The sequence below is a fragment of the Aedes albopictus genome, chromosome 1 (genome assembly GCF_035046485.1).
Source record: "Aedes albopictus strain Foshan chromosome 1, AalbF5, whole genome shotgun sequence".
In the NCBI taxonomy this organism is placed as follows: domain Eukaryota; kingdom Metazoa; phylum Arthropoda; class Insecta; order Diptera; family Culicidae; genus Aedes; species Aedes albopictus.
The window spans coordinates 218,801,805-218,819,332 of NC_085136.1; the positions used below are offsets into that span (position 1 = coordinate 218,801,805).

At 43.0% G+C, this 17,528-nt stretch overlaps 1 protein-coding gene and 1 long non-coding RNA gene across 2 annotated transcripts; both read left to right on the forward strand.

Annotated features, from left to right (window-relative positions):
• Nucleotides 1-304: 304 nt before the first annotated feature.
• LOC134286751 (uncharacterized) lies at nucleotides 305-1,990 on the forward strand. Its single transcript, XR_009996920.1, has 3 exons — nucleotides 305-599; nucleotides 664-831; nucleotides 963-1,990. It is a non-coding gene; the product is annotated as an uncharacterized LOC134286751 (long non-coding RNA).
• Nucleotides 1,991-5,855: 3,865 nt separating this feature from the next.
• Nucleotides 5,856-14,649, forward strand: LOC109400064 (DNA-directed RNA polymerase II subunit RPB2). Its single transcript, XM_019672532.4, has 5 exons — nucleotides 5,856-6,017; nucleotides 6,212-6,351; nucleotides 11,016-11,102; nucleotides 11,163-14,357; nucleotides 14,424-14,649. The coding sequence occupies exons 1-5, from the start codon at nucleotides 5,999-6,001 to the stop codon at nucleotides 14,511-14,513; spliced, it is 3,531 nt and encodes a 1,176-aa protein (XP_019528077.3). The 5' UTR covers nucleotides 5,856-5,998; the 3' UTR covers nucleotides 14,514-14,649.
• The last annotated feature ends 2,879 nt before the right edge of the window (nucleotides 14,650-17,528 follow it).

Here is a 17,528-nt window from a genome sequence, read left to right on the forward strand (position 1 = left end):
ACTTCGCACAATCAAGTCGCGACGCGACCCAACTCGCGACGTTTTTTAATCATGTCAAATGTAGTGCGCATCCTTCCCGTTGTTGTCAGCAACACAGCGCACTAGATGCGAAACAGTTGCGACACTTGTGGACCAAGAAAATGGCAATTTTTGTTTGAATGTCGGTCTTGATTCCAACCGGATAGACAATACAATACAGCGCCCCACTTCCGACATTGTGTTTAACGCAAGGCAAAAGCAGCGGAAGTCAAAGAAAAAATGTCGCTAATTCGGTTTCGAACTGGAAACATAATATGCGCAAAGATGAATACTAAGATCAAACAGTAGGAAAAAAAATGATTTAATTTCGGGGTCTTTTCATTTTAATTGAAACGGGGTCTTTTCATCCGCGAGCCCCTTGTTTTGACAACAACTTCGATTTACTTTGGCGATCCCCTCGGGGTTGTTGTTTTTTTCGCATGTTTATGTTTTTGTTTTGATCGGAGGCAGCGCAGCATGCAGGATACGATAAAGCGGAAAACGCAGCTAATGCTGTTCCGGATCCGCATTACGGGAAACAATTCGGGTGCACCGATGACTCCTAGGACTCTATCGTCAAGGTAAGCACAGTCTGTTCTAGTGAAGCATTCATTATCTACAACTGTGTTTTCAAATTTATTGCAGATAATGATTGCAGATCGCGAAGCAATTCGATTGCAGATCGCGAACATTCTGGTGAGCGTGAGCTTTGCCGATGGAAGTTGAAAAGCCAAGAAAAAGAAATCCCGCAGTAAGAAGGGAAATGGAGAAAAAAAACAAAGACGACCTTAAAAACATAACGAACCGCTAGAGGTAAGGAGGCGTTTCCGGTACATATTAGAATCAGTAGAATTTTAAGATCATCCTTTTAATAAATGGGGATTATCTTGGCATAAAATATGTTCTTGAATGAGTCAATTCACATTTTTTTTCTCATTTCACAGTACCCATCAACGAGTTAACGGAAGAAGCACAAAGTGGACGAATACATCAAACCGGTGGCAATAATTGATTTGAAACAATAACCCGGAAGACAGCTGATTTCCAGTCCCGAGGTTATGTAAGAGCACCTCGTTCTCATCGTGATTGCACCAATAAGAGATCAAGCGGTCTGTTAATGGTCAAATCGAACGCTTCTCTGGAACCGGTGCCGAAATTACCAGAATCCTATGTTCCCTTCGAGCCGACTTAGTCTCCGACTTAATCGCCAGGTTACGGACACAATATGGGTAGCACATTGACGATTATCTATCCGGAGAAGCATCAGCAACAACACTGTCCCACCAGTATCTGCGAGGTGCACAGGATTCTCAACAGTGCCGTCAGCGTCCTCGACCTGCATCCGACATCTCCGATGGATCATCACTCACCGCGAGGACCGATCTTCGCCGATTAAATCGATTCGCGTTCCTGTCACGGTTACCTCTGGTGTCATGGTACCAGGGACGTCAATTGGTATTTCGACCTTCTGCGGCGAAAATGTGAACAAGTAGATTATTACTTAATTTCGTTACTGCAGTTTTTGTCACTTGATAGTCTAAATAAATATGGGGCGGTGGGTAGGGAGATTGTGGTTATATTTAGCAATGTGGAACTAACCGAAGATACCAAAGCCACATTAACATTTTAACGGATTGCATCATAAAGTGAAATTCTTTGGTAATATTTTCTTAGTAAGAATGTACTGAGGCTTTTTCGGTTCCCAATGCTAGGTGAAAGTTAGGACGTACTTAAGCTTTTTCGGTTCACCATGTCCTCCTAATGCAAGGTGAAGCAAATGATGTTGGAACATACTTAAGCTTTTTCGGTTCACCATGTCCTCTTAATGCAAGGTGAAGCAAATAAAGTTACGACGTACTTAAGCTTTTTAGGTTCACCATGTCCTCCTAATGCAAGGTGAAGCAAATGATGTTGGAACATGCTTAAGCTTTTTCGGTTCACCATGTCCTCTAAATGCAAGGTGAAGCAGATAAAGTTAGGACGTACTTAAGCTTTTTCGGTTCACCATGTCCTCCTAATGCAAGGTAAAGCAAATGATGTTGGAACATATTTAAGCTTTTTCGGTTCACCATGTCCTCCTAATGCATGGTGAGGCAAATAAAGTTAGGACGTACTTAAGCTTTTTAGGTTCACCATGTCCTCTTAATGCAAGGTGAAGCAAATAAAGTTACGACGTACTTAAGCTTTTAAGGTTCACCATGTCCTCCTAATACAAGGTGAAGCAAATGATGTTGGAACATACTTAAGCTTTTTCGGTTCACCATGTCCTCCTAATGCAAGGTGAAGCAAATGATGTTGGAACATACTCAAGCTTTTTCGGTTCACCATGTCCTCCTAATGCAAGGTGAAGCAAATGATGTTGGAACATATTTAAGCTTTTTCGGTTCACCATGTCCTCCTAATGCAAGGTGAGGCAAATAAAGTTAGGACGTATGTACTTAAGCTTTTTAGGTTCACCATGTCCTCCTAATGCAAGGTGAAGCAAATGATGTTGGAACATATTTAAGCTTTTTCGGTTCACCATGTCCTCCTAATGCATGGTGAGGCAAATAAAGTTACGACGTACTTAAGCTTTTTCGGTTCACCATGTCCTCCTAATGCAAGGTGAAGCAAATGATGTTGGAACATATTTAAGCTTTTTCGGTTCACCATGTCCTCCTAATGCAAGGTGAAGCAAATGATGTTGGAACATACTTAAGCTTTTTCGGTTCACCATGTCCTCCTAATGCAAGGTGAAGCAAATGGCTCATCATGTTCTCCCATCGCAAGGTGATGCATACGTAATCGTCTTTTGAATTCAAAGAAATTCTGAAGTTGTTACAGAAATTCTTAGGCAATACGTTTGGTCAGATGATTGAAATTTTCAGGTTCACCATGTTCTCCCAATGCAAGATTATGCATAGGTTTTTTTTTTTAAATTCGATCTTCTACGAGCTTCGGGATTCATCTCATCCAACACATTCAAAGGTTCTAAAGGTCCATTGATGACAGAGCCACTATGTTCACAGCTGTTAAGGGGTGGGTATTGAGCAAGACTATGCTGAGAGTGACGGATTCGATTCCTGGCTGGTTCAGGAGTTTTTGTACTGGAAATTTTCTTGACCATAGAGTATCTTTGTGCCTGCCACACGTGTTTATCGTGCAAAATTGTCATTGGCAGAGGAAGCTCTGAGTTGCATATAACTGTGACAGTCAGTGCTCACAGAGAACACTTAGCCGAGAAGCAGACAATTATCCCAATGAGTACGTTACGCCAAGAATTAGAAGAGGACAGTTTGTTATACTGTGGATAACTGATACTGAGGATTCTTAATTTAGATAAACAGCTTTATATCTATAGATAAACAGTCAGACTTTATTGCATATTTTGTTTCAAATTCAACTGGTAATAAACACACCACAAGCTCAGCCAGCCGATCACGCGAACATTTGTCCTCCTCGCTCGCATTCAGAACACCGCATACGTACGCTTCCTCTTCCTGTTCCGCTTCTGCCTGATATCATGTAACGCACGTAACCTTCGTCTCTGCTGCTTTTCACTAAACGCGTACTTTCTATCTACTGGCGGAATAATCCTGTCCGGCTTATGGAAAGCATCATTCGATTCAACCTGGGAATCGCCTCATCTCCCAACTGGTATTATCTATGACCAGGTATATAACAGACGGTTCGTGGGTTGACGGGATTGTTGCTGTGCCTAGTTCATGCTAGGAAACGTTGAGACCAGAAGAATCTGCAGGCGATTGGTGAGCTTGGGTCTATAATGGAAGGTTTTGAATATTATTATGCACAAATTAAATGCCTTTAATGAAATACGTACCCAGATGCATTTGAGCAAACACGACCAATAAATACTTTTTTTTACAGAAAACTGAACGCACAAACGTAAACAAGAATGAAAAAGAAAGAGCAAACACAAATTGTCAGTTTTGACAACCGCCGTCTGTCAAAATTGGGGGTCGACCATGAACGACGGGATAAAACGAAAAGCCCCGTGTGCCGATCAAAAATTACGTCGAGGTCACCAAAAAAAATGCCAGTTGTATATCGTTATCGTTGATATGCGTAGTTTATAACAATTATGAGTAAATTTCAAATAATAGCAAAACCATCAAAAAAAAAAGAAAAAGAAAACAATGTTTTTGTTCCAGGTTAAGTCAAGGATTTAATAAACTTATAATCTTAATGAGTGAAAACATTATTGTATTTGCACGCCACAATGACCGATCGACGGATTTCCATAATAATCTTCATTGTTCCATTGGCCCAGGCCGGTTGTTGAGAGATGGGGCCTCCATCTGCGCTTGCTGAAACTCGTCACTGTGGATTTGTCGTCGTGTCGCGGCCGGGAATTCTTGATAGATCCTGAGTGACATCTCTCACCATCGCGGTTTCCCTTGAATAGCGTCTGATTTCCCTGGTCGTCATCATCATCCGTGGGGGTGGCAGAGGTAGATTTGGGTTGTATTTTCGTTGGCGGTTCAACTTCCGTCTCGCTTGTTGTTGATTCGTCTTGGCCGCACTGCAGTCTATAAGACGAACGCCATCCGGGGCCATCCTTGACTCTCGTATTTTCACCGGGAACGCACAACTGGTCTTGAAATAACGAAAGGGTCCGTTGCTGAAGCCGTCTGGATCTACTTCTAGATGCTTGAATCGCTGAAGTATTTTTCATTTCCTCCTGCCTTTTAATATGGTGCAACTGAAATTAATGAAAAATAAAGATTTAAACAGATATTTTATGAAAAAAAAAATAAAATAAAAGATACATACCTTCACTCAACTCTGCAGAAGACTCTTCGACGCTTTCGATTGGCGCGAACACTGACGTCGTTTTCAAAGCGGGCAAACTTTAAATTCATAGGTGGATACACATAATTTTTAACTATAGCAAGATAACTTTACTTTTTATGTTTGCTCACTTATAAATTAAATCAATGTGATAATAAGTGTAATGGTTCACCGCATAAGAAGGAATACAATCGTTATAATATTTATGTTAGCTCATTTAACAGTAACTTCTGCGAAATCTTATAAATTGGAAAGGTTCAACATACATAAACATTACGTTTGGAATTTTATCAGTGTAGGCCCTCAAGGAAAATCATTGTCAAAACTGTGACAAGATGCAAGTTCGATTGTACTTTTTTGCGCTGCAAGTTGCATTGTAAACTATAGAGTTTTATGGCCAAAAAAGCAACCATTACCTGCATCTTGTTATTGCGCGCAAACCCCAAAATTTTATTCCCACCTTTGGGTTTCCGCGCCGAAGACCCAGCGCCAGATTCGGCGACACAGAGACATGACAGCAGTCACCGGACAGTTGGTAGTCCTGATATTTGACGGCGGTCATCCGTTAGTTGTGAGATCCATTCTTTGTTTTCATGCAAATAGAGCATTTCTCTGAAAATGCACGTGTATTAAGTAAATATTGACAGATTTATTGCAGTGTTAGTGTGGAACTTAGCGGTTTGCTGTATCGTGGAAGCCGTCGCTGGAAGAAAACGTCATGAAATTCTACGAAGCATCGAAAATTTTCAGTGGAAAAAGCAATACTTCAATTTTGAAGAAGAGAGGGCCGATGAAGAGAAATCGATTATGTTACATGTTACTTTCGGAATGGCCTGCTTACTCTCACAGAAAATTTGACGTTTGGGAGGTGCCATTTATTTAAAAACTAGATCTAGCAGTCGGTTAAGCCCAAATGAAAAATATATTGTTTAACGTTTTGTGAATAGGCCTTTTGGGCAAAATCCCTTTTTCTTTTACTTTCGTCCTGGCCAAAGTTCCACCCTGGATCGGTGCCGGGAACTGTCAAAACCTAATCATAGCGTTTTTCGCTTCCATCAGTCGCAGAAAGAAAGCCGCACCATCGGCAGTGAAACGACGCATCATTTTTCAGGAGTAATTGCAATCGCTAATAAAACGCGAAAAAAAGTCCCGTTTCCATCGGAAAATATCGTAAATCGCCACCGTTGCGATGTTCGAAAACGAAGATGGTAAGTTTCCGCGAGATGCCGACGTTTTTATATCGTTTTGCAGCGATCGAAGTTTGCCCCCTGCAAGAGCCTCCGCCACGGTGTGTTGCGACGAGACATGAATAATAACAAGAAAAAGAATACTGTTTGATGGTGGTGGCGGAGGCCCTCGGAAACTTGACGGATGTTTTTCAATTTTGTTTGTTTTATCCTAGGGGACCACTTTGAGGAGGAGGATCCAGAGGAAATCTCCCACGAGCTGTGGCAAGAAGCCTGCTGGATTGTCATCAACGCTTACTTTGACGAGAAGGGTCTGGTCCGGCAGCAGCTCGACAGTTTCGATGAGTTCATTCAGGTAAGCAGAGGGGCGGGTTGGGTAACTTCCCTGGGAGTGCAGTTGGTGCAATCACCAACGGACCAATGCCGTTTGGTCGAAAACGGAATGATGAACTTAAGTTATCATGTCACTGTTCGCTACATCAGTATACTGATGTAGATTATGATTTACATATTAGTTATTTATTTGACGAGTTGCAAAAAGTTGATTTTTCAGCACGAGTTGTACAATAAATACGAAGAGTGCTGAAAAAATCTAGTTTTGCAACGAGTTCCATACAAAATTTTATGCAATGATTTTTTCATAATGCAACTCATTTGAGTTGCATAATGTTCATAATGCAACTCAAATGAGTTGCATTATGAACATTATATGTACAACTATTTTTCATTATGCAACTCATTTCAGTTGCATAATGAACCAGTTCGGAAAAATTGGCCATTATGATACCAAAATGAGTTATATAAAATATAAGTTATGATATCGAATTGCATAAAATATTATGTATTATAAATATTATAATATATAAATATTATAATATTATTATGTATAAATATAGAGTGACTGGATATTATCGGCAGGTTTGTTCTCTTCGTAATGGGAGGGGGGTGGGTGGTAGATTGTCGTCCAAATTTGATCATACAATTCAGATTGGCTGTGAAGGATTTGAGACCAAATCTGAGTTAATAGGTTTCAAAAAATAACACCAATGACGAAGAGAATTTGGGCACTTGTGGAGAAGAACCAATGAGAGTCTAATTAATTAATTAGACTCTCATTGTATTCCTAGCACCTAACGGTTCTCTATATGGTTGTTCTGTGATTTTTCCTCAGATTTTGTTTTGTTAATTCGTAGCTGAATAGGTTTATGAACCAGGAACGCGATCATCCAGCTAGAGAATTCGGGGGTACTCCACTGGACAACAACGTCTGTTCCAACACCTCTACTTTGACCGCATTGAACGCGTTCGACAGGTCGATGAAAACCACCGCAGCGATATGATTTGCTCGTTTTATCTGATGAATTCTGTTAGTCACAAATTCCAAGCAACTGACCGTTGACAACCGCTTACGGAAGCCAAAGCACAAGTCTGGCAGTACCGCTTTCTCCTCCAGATGTTCATGTAGATTATCCAATACTGCCGCATTGAGTAGCTTCAGGCCGCAGTTAACCAAGGAGATTCGTCTGGTTCTTTCCACCGTTTCTGGTTTTTTTCCTGGCTTAGGGATAGCAATGATCTTTATGGATCGTATTTCCTTGGATAGCGAACACGTTTTCCACATGTGGTTCATGTCACGGAAGATGCTATCTCGAACGTCCGGGTTTAGGGTTCGTAATAGACTGTATGTTATCCCGTCGGGACCAGGTGATGAACCTTTTTGGGATGTCAGAGTCGTTTTCCCAGAACACGAGTGTGATGATGTCGTACTCGTACGTTGGTAGATAACATGGTGTGTAATCGAGATTGTCCTCCTGGGGAAAGTGCTTGTCCAGAAAGACTTTAGCCATCAAGGGGTCGTCATGGTCTAGCACGTTGTTACTTCCATTTAGGCATCTCAGTTTCTGCCGTACCTCTCTTGACGGTGTTCGGGGGTCGAAGGTACCTACGAACTCTTCAAAGCGTTGTTTCAATGCCTTCTTCTTCTTTTTGTTGAAAACCGCCTCCGCTTTCTTAAACTCTATCAGGTGCCTCATCCCTCCATCTCTGTTGAAAGCTGCTCTGGCTTCCCGTTTGTCCAGCCAGGCCTTCACGACGTCCTCGGACCACCAAAACTTAGGGGTGTACTTGTTCTTCTGTCTGGCCTTCCTGTGTATCCTCTGTTTTAAGTAAGATGCAAGCTTACCTTGAAAATTCAGCTGTTAATCCGAGGTAGAGGCCGATCTTTTTGACCGTTTTTAAATCCGGCATGATATCCGCCCTGCTTGCCGCCATGATGGCCGTTGGAGACTGAGTCGGCCAAACCTAAAAAGTATATGTGAACATATATAATTTTTTACTATAGCAAAACAATTATATCTTTTATGTTTGGCCAAACATAAAAGTGATGTATAGGGTGCATAGGCCTCATAAGGTACCTCATCAAAGCTAAAACAGCTTTCATGATCATTATATGCACACAATTAAAAATAACGATAACAATGTCTTATAAATTGTATAGAAAATAGCCTTATATACTGAAAGTTTGGATTTTTATCAGTGTAGATACCATCACTAGATCGATGTTAACTACTTTTCTTGCGATAACCTGAATTTTCAGGAAACTTGGTAGTTCTATCTCGCACGTTGTAATCTTCTTGTCAATGATTAGGCCGGCACCTCCATATCCGTCGTCCCTGGAATCCAGATATGTAAAGTACCCTGGCACCTTATATTTTAGATTTTCATGTTCTATTTTAGTCCAACTCTCTGAAACAAATGCTACGTCATATTTATCCTTTATTAATGTTCTAGCAGGTTCATCTTTATTTTTATCAAGGCTTTGTACATTTAGTTGTAATAACTTTAGCATGTTCTGGTTCATGTTTACTTACTCTTTGTCGTTCGCATTCATAGACCAATCAACCATGTCAGACCTCTGCTTGGATCTGTCTCTGAATCTGTTATTGCGTTGTTCCATCGGAGCTTGATGGCCGGCAACTACTGCTCCGCCCGCAGGCGTTGTAGTGCCATCCCCGACCGCGCCGATTTGCTGCTGCTGCATTTTCTGCTTCTGTTGTTGCTCAAACTTTCGCACGAACTTCTCGAAGTCATCCACTCGGTATTGCTTGAAGAGGGCAGTTGCTCTTCCTTTTCCCCGTCGTCCTTCTTCTTCTTTTTATCCGCGAACACTGTCACTTGCTCCGCGATGCATACTTGCTCGATTGGTCGCTTCGTCTTCTGTGGCCGATACTGGTGCGCATTCGTTGGTTTGTATGTCCCGCTGGTCATTTTGGAATAGCTCTCCGGAATCGTTGGGCCACATCTTGTTGGTGGTACTCGTAGACGGTGTAGACCCTTTGCGGTTGTTCGGCGTTCCGGACTTTATCGGGTGGCTTCGCCATGATGACTGGAAAAATGCCAAGCAAGCAACGTCACCACCGCCAGTTGCATTGAACAATTCGGTTAACACCGAATTAGCGCAATTGAAGCTTCAAGTCTCTGCAATCATGGGCACACTTGATCGAATCATCCCAGAGGATATCTCTACCGTCTCTACAAGCGCAATTCAACTTCATTCTACACCGATAGCAGCTCCTGCTGAAGTGATGAGTGGTACGAACATGACCTATGAAAGCGAAAATAGTCGAGCTGTCCCGAGTGCCGTGTTGGAGAACGATGCGAGTTTTGCCTTGCTACTGACAAACATTCATATCGCCACCACCGAGAATGATGTCGACTCGATGGTTCGCAGATGTCTTGGTGTCCCTGCTGGTGATTGCATAAGCGTTATAAAGTTGGTTCCGAAACAGGTAGACTACAGGCTGCTCAATTACATTTCGTTCAAAATCGTTTTAAATCGAAGATGTAAGGATTTGGCAATGTGTGCATCGACTTGGCCTCACGGAATCAAGTTCCGAGAATTTGTGAACCGCTTTGCTGACACCTGGAAGCCGTGATGATCATATGAATGTTTTTAATGGTCAAGAGTGTTTGAATAATGTTAATGCTTGTTGTAAAAATGTGATTTCTCGTTGATCTAGTTATTGTGAATTCAAGTTTGCTTTGTACGTTTTCTTAAATGTTTTTTTTTAATTAGTAATAAGTTACCAGTCTCAGTCTGTACAACAACCATGTTGAAGATGCTGTAATAAATAAATAAATGATTTTTCGGAAAAAACCAAGATGGCGTCCAAAGCACGTTTTTCTTTTACGCAGAGAAACAAAAACGTCTATCGCGATCGAATTCTACCTAAAGAATGTGACCTATTCAAATCGAACGCCAGAAATGCTGACGAATATTGATTTTGTGTTTGTGTTATTTGTTGTTATAGTTAGTAGAAATCCTCTACATAGAGATGAGCGGAAGTTACATACGTCGATTCGGCAACGCTGTTTGTTTTGTTTACATCAGCTGCCAACACTTGTTACAAAGCTAGATGTTCAAACTTTGTGCGTGACTTCGTTGTGGTTCAAGTTGTTTTGTTTACATTTTCTAACTATGGTAGAATTTTTTTCCAAAATTTTGTTGAAATAGCGGAGCAATCGAAGAAATCTGAAATTCATTGTAAAAGTGTTACGCTAATCATATCGGCCGAAGTGAAGCAAGAAGCAGCAATGGAAGTTTTATCGACAAGTTCAGCAACAAAAGTGTCGTCATAAGCATGAGCTTTTGAAAGCAGAATTAATAAATTTTTATCTTTTTACTAAACATACATATGCCGCCAATTTCTCGATATTAAAAATAAATAATTTTTATTTATTTAGTTCCGATTGCAATACCGTTCAAACGACGCCTTCCTACGAACGATAAGCATGTTCATTTGGCTCACACTTTGACAGTTCTCTCTGCACGATTGGCTCACAATGGCCGCCTCCGCAGATCTCTATAATGTAGGATTACTAGTTTTAACTATCATTGGGACAAAATTGTCTGTTGATGTAAAGAGAATAAATAAACAAATAAGAATCTACGAAACACTGTTGTTTAGTTTAAACATTTGTGAATGACCAATGGCCATTACCTAATTTTCTTTCTTGCAGATGTCCGTTCAACGTATCGTAGAGGATTCTCCGGCTATTGAATTGACGGCTGAAGCACAGCACACTTCCGGAGACATTGAAACGCCGGTATGTTTGCTTTATAATTATTTAGAATGCATCATTTCACTCGATTTTTTCCTGTTATAGACGAGATACGTCTTGAAATTCGACCAGATTTACCTATCGAAGCCGACCCATTGGGAGAAGGATGGTTCCCCTTCGCCCATGATGCCGAACGAGGCCCGTCTCCGCAATCTGACCTATTCCGCACCGCTGTACGTCGACATTACCAAGACAAAAATCGTCGAAGGCCAAGAGCCGGTGGAAACCCAGCACCAGAAGACGTTCATCGGAAAGATCCCGATCATGTTGCGTTCCACGTACTGTTTGCTCTCCCAACTGACGGATCGTGATTTGACAGAATTGAACGAGTGCCCGCTGGATCCCGGCGGTTACTTCATCATCAACGGTTCGGAGAAGGTTCTAATTGCCCAGGAAAAGATGGCCACCAACACGGTATACGTGTTCAGCATGAAGGACGGCAAGTATGCATACAAGTCGGAAATCCGTTCCTGCCTGGAGCACAGCTCTCGACCAACATCGACACTATGGTGTAACATGATGGCCCGCGGTGGTCAAAGTATCAAAAAGTCGGCCATTGGCCAGCGCGTGATTGCTATTCTTCCGTATGTCAAACAGGAAATTCCTATCATGATTGTGTTCCGAGCGCTTGGATTCGTGGCTGATCGTGATATTCTGGAGCACATTATCTACGACTTTGACGATCCGGAAATGATGGAAATGGTCAAGCCGTCGCTGGACGAAGCCTTCGTCGTTCAGGAGCAGAACGTAGCGTTGAACTTCATCGGTGCGAGAGGTGCCCGGCCGGGTGTCACCAAGGACAAACGTATCAAATACGCTAAGGAAATCTTGCAAAAGGAAATGTTGCCTCACGTGGGTGTGTCGGATTTCTGCGAGACCAAGAAGGCTTACTTCCTGGGATATATGGTGCATCGATTGCTTTTGGCAGCTTTGGGTCGTCGTGAACTGGACGATCGTGATCACTACGGTAACAAGCGTTTGGATTTGGCTGGACCGTTGATGGCGTTGCTGTTCCGAGGATTGTTCAAAAGTTTGGTGAAAGAGGTTCGCATGTATGCTCAGAAGTTCATCGATCGTGGAAAGGATTTCAATCTGGAGTTGGCCATCAAGACCAAAATCATCACCGACGGGTTGCGTTATTCGTTGGCCACAGGTAACTGGGGAGATCAGAAGAAGGCTCATCAGGCTCGTGCCGGTGTATCTCAGGTGTTGAACAGACTTACGTTCGCTTCCACTTTGTCCCATTTGCGTCGTGTGAACTCTCCAATTGGTCGTGACGGTAAATTGGCCAAACCTCGTCAGTTGCACAACACCCTGTGGGGTATGATCTGTCCGGCCGAAACACCCGAAGGTGCGGCTGTCGGACTGGTAAAGAACTTGGCCCTGATGGCTTACATTTCCGTCGGATCCCAACCGTCACCGATTCTTGAGTTCTTGGAGGAGTGGTCCATGGAAAACTTGGAAGAAATTGCTCCCTCGGCTATTGCCGACGCCACTAAGATCTTCGTCAACGGATGCTGGGTTGGAATACATCGCGATCCGGAGCAGTTGACAGCTACCTTGCGGAAATTGCGTCGTCAAATGGATATCATCGTGTCGGAAGTGTCTATGATCCGCGACATCCGAGACAGAGAGATCCGAATCTACACCGATGCTGGACGTATTTGCAGACCGTTGTTGATCGTTGAGAATGGAAGCCTTCTGCTGCGCAAGAATCACGTTGACATGTTGAAGGACCGCGATTACAATAACTATGGCTGGCAGGTGCTGGTCGCTTCCGGTGTCGTTGAGTATATCGATACTTTGGAAGAGGAAACCGTCATGATTGCTATGACCCCATATGACTTGAAACAGGACAAAGAGTACGCCTATTGTACCACTTATACCCATTGCGAAATCCATCCGGCTATGATCCTCGGTGTTTGTGCTTCGATTATTCCATTCCCCGATCATAATCAGAGTCCTCGTAACACCTATCAAAGCGCTATGGGTAAGCAAGCTATGGGTGTCTACATTACCAACTTCCACGTCCGGATGGACACACTTGCGCACGTACTGTACTACCCGATGAAACCCCTGGTCACCACCCGTTCTATGGAATATCTACGTTTCCGAGAACTTCCGGCCGGAATCAATACAATCGTAGCCATTCTCTGCTACACCGGATACAACCAGGAAGATTCTGTTATCTTGAACGCGTCCGCTGTCGAACGTGGTTTCTTCCGATCGGTGTTCTACCGTTCCTATAAAGATTCCGAGAGCAAGAAAATCGGCGATCAAGAGGAACAGTTTGAAAAGCCCAACCGTCAAACTTGCCAGGGAATGCGCAATGCCCTGTACGACAAACTGGATGACGACGGTATCATTGCGCCGGGTCTTCGTGTCTCCGGAGATGATGTCGTCATCGGCAAAACCATTACTCTGCCGGAAACGGATGACGACCTGGATGGAACCACCAAACGTTACACCAAGCGAGATGGGTCCACGTTCCTGCGTAACTCCGAAACCGGAATTGTAGATCAGGTCATGTTGACACTGAACAGCGAAGGCTACAAGTTCTGCAAGATCCGTGTCCGGTCGGTTCGTATTCCGCAGATCGGTGACAAATTTGCCTCCCGTCACGGTCAAAAGGGTACTTGCGGTATCCAGTATCGGCAGGAGGACATGCCCTTCACATGCGAGGGCCTCACTCCGGACATCATTATCAACCCACATGCCATTCCGTCGCGTATGACAATTGGTCACTTGATCGAGTGCATCCAGGGTAAGCTGGGTTCCAACAAGGGCGAAATCGGTGACGCTACTCCATTCAACGATGCCGTCAACGTGCAGAAGATTTCCACCTTCCTACAGGAGTACGGCTATCAGCTCCGAGGTAACGAGGTCATGTACAACGGTCACACCGGGCGTAAGATCAATGCCCAGGTGTTCCTCGGTCCAACCTATTACCAACGTCTTAAGCACATGGTGGACGATAAGATCCATTCGCGAGCTCGCGGTCCAGTGCAGATTCTGGTACGACAACCTATGGAGGGTCGTGCCCGAGATGGTGGTCTACGTTTCGGAGAGATGGAACGAGATTGTCAGATTTCCCACGGTGCCGCCCAGTTTCTGCGCGAGCGTTTGTTCGAAGTATCTGATCCGTACCGGATACACGTGTGCAACTTCTGCGGCTTGATTGCAATCGCCAACATGCGCAACAATACATTCGAGTGCAAGGGATGCAAAAATAAGACTCAGGTAAGTTGATGTGGTGTGTAGTAAGTGGTAAAACATTGACAAATGCTTTTTTTCTGTTGTCCGTAGATATCGCAGGTGAAGCTACCCTATGCTGCAAAATTGTTGTTCCAGGAGTTGATGGCTATGAACATCGCACCGCGTTTGATGGTACTGTAAATGTGTGTGGTACGGTACTGAAGCCTAACGGCAAATATACTAGGTACATTTCCTCCCAACAGGAATCATTGAGTGCAGACAAGTTTAAGATTTAATTTAAAATATTCACTTTTTTAAGACAGTTGACGACATAGGTAATCGTGTTTGTTTATTTTGAGAACATCCTGGGGTTTCCAAAATTTTGATTGTTGCATCCTTTCGATATTCAGCTATCTGTTTCAATAGGGTTGGGATATCTTTCTACGAGTCACAGGGGAGTTCTGTTGCGAGTCGATTCTATCGTTACTGGCGCGGATTTGCCTGACCTTGTTATGGAAAATAATTGCAAGAGTTCGCCCATTTTGCAAATAATTCTCATCACTTTACCGTTATTCGAAAATGTACAAAAAGTTCTCCATTTAAAAGAGTTGTTGATGCAGAAGTTGCTGGGACGATGACCATGCGATACTAACATATATTGCTGTGACTGGTCGTTGTTAGGCACTCACTTTGACATCGTTGAGTATGCACGAACATTCCTCCTGCCGTGTCTGCAGTGTTCTCGAATTTTCCAAGGGTTTCCTTTAGGAATTCCCTCAGGGATTCCTTCAGGAATTCCCCCAGAGATTCCTTCAGGAATTCCCCCAATGATTCCTTTAGGAATTTCCCCAGGGATTCTTTCAGGAATTTCCACAGGGATTCCTTCAGAAATTTCCCCAGGGATTCCTTCAGGAATTTTCCCAGGGATTCCTTCAGAAATTTCCCCAAGGATTCCTTCAGGATTTTCTCCAGAGATTCCTTCAGGAGTTTCTCCAAGGATTCCTTCTGGAATTCTCCCAGGGATTCCTTCAGAAATTCCCCCAGAGATTCCTTTAGGAATTTCTCCAAGGATTCCTTTAGGAATTCTTCCAATGATTCCTTTAGGAGTTCCTCCAAGGACTCCTTCAGGAATTTTTGCTGGAATTCTTTCAAAAATTTCCCCAGGAATTCCTCCAGATAGCTTTTGTTTTAAGCACTTCTACAGGAATGCATTTAGGAGCCTTGTCAAGAAGCTCTTCACCAGTGATTTCATCAGAAATTTATTCGATGATTTTGGTGTTTGGATTCCTGGAATCATCTAGGAGTCTTTCAGGTATTCATTCACTGATTCGTTCAAAAATGTTCTCTCATCATCCATGATTTTCATTTAAAAGTGCATCCAGCAGTTCCTGTAAGGAATTCCTTCAGAAATTTCTTCTATAACCAGAGATTTTATGTATTATTTTTTTCAAGGAATCCTTCGGAAACTTATTCGTAGATTTCTTCAGCAATTCATTCAGAGATTCTTCAAGGATTTTTCCAGCGACTTCTTCAGAGATGCCTTCAAGGAGTTCCTTTCAAAATTCCTCCAACAATTTCTCAAGATTTCTCCAGGGATTTCCTTTAAAAAATGCAGATTTCTCCAGGAAGTCGTCCTGCTCCAGGAATCTCTGAAAAAAAAATCAAAAGGGCCTTCGCTGCGTGAATTGCCCAACGAAGACTATTTGGATTTTTCAGAAGTTCCTTCTGGATTTTTACCAGGGATTGCATCTAGGAACTTCTTCTTGAAATTATCCAGAGTTTTCTATTTAAATGTATTCAGCGAATCATCCAGGAATTGGGCATGGACACATGTCTATGTTACCCTTTATTGGCATGTACCAGATGTGCTTACTGCATTGAGTGAGTTTTTGGTGGCAAAGTGTACAGGCCGCGTTTTCATTCGGTCGTCGTCGTCGTCTATTTGACTGCTCATCTTCGTACGGGGTGATTTAGTGAGTTTTTGGTGGCAAAGTGTACAGGCCGCGTTTTCATTCGGATCGTCCGCGTGCACGTCGTCGTGTCGTCGTCGTCGTCATCTATTTGACTGCTCATCTTCGTACGGGGCGATTTATGATACGATAAATGCAACAAACAACATTTTTTGCGATTTTAGTCAATAGACATTGAAATGTTCGTCACGTCAAGTGTCGGCCCAAGTTCCAAAGCCACGTTGGTTCAAATCACTTTATTTTCTCTTTCGTTAATTTTCGCACTTCGAAAACTATCTGAATGGTTCGTCATCTTCGATGTCGGCATGTGTTTTGTTTTAGTCCAAATGAAAATAAGTGGTTTGATATTAATAGGGTTGCACTCCACTTACCAAAGTGAACTCATATCATGCGCCCTTTCCCCTCCCCACTAACAAAAAGTCCTTCCCATGACAGACGTGGAGACGCAGAGGTGATCTCGGTCTTTAGTAAGCAACGCACGTCATAATAACATTCCTTTCCTTCCTCGATGACCGTAAGGACGTGGCCGGCGCCGTTATTGACCTAATAAAGTTTGGAATTCTCGAAGATGCACATTGAGGACGGTAAGCTACTCCCAAGCTCCGTCTGTTGGTTCCTTGTGCAACTTCGATTGTTCTGGTCAATCACGGAGTAGCAACTACGAATAGTACGGTCATCTATGCTCATGCTCATGCTCATGTACCAGATGTGCTTACTGCATTACGGCGGGTCACTGGTGCAGGGAGACCTTTATTTCTCTAGCTTCTCGTGGGATCAAAAATGAGTTCATATTCAACAAACAGAATTCAAGGCGACGACTGCCTCACTCAGTCGTGTGAGAGCGAAGCGGAGAATACATACTCTGAGTCGGCTTGACCATACCAAACACCAGCAACTCAGTATTTCTAGGAGAAGATGGAAATATCTGTTGAGCCCCTCGAGCGGCGACAACTTCATCGACATAGATTAACTATGATTCCAATAATTTGCGTTTGTATACTTCCGTTCAATAAAAGAAAAATCATTCCTTTGTTAGTTCTTGTTCAGTACACACGTGTGTTTTATTGCTTCCCCGATCCGAGTCTCTAATTCCACTGTGGACACTCCGACAGGTTATGTGCCCAGTCGGTTTCATTACGGATCAGTTCCGGGAAGTGTACGGAATCGGTTACGGTCGTTTTTAGTTAACGTTGCGCAGTATTTTTTCGCGAAAGTCGGGAGTGAAAAAACCGGTGGTGATTTTTCG

Excerpts from the sequence above, each read along its gene's own strand:
- LOC109400064 (XM_019672532.4), top strand. Across the intron at positions 11,103-11,162 it reads CCGGAGACATTGAAACGCCG|ACGAGATACGTCTTGAAATT; the intron begins GTATGTTTGCTT and ends TTCCTGTTATAG. Across the intron at positions 14,358-14,423 it reads GATGCAAAAATAAGACTCAG|ATATCGCAGGTGAAGCTACC; the intron begins GTAAGTTGATGT and ends TGTTGTCCGTAG.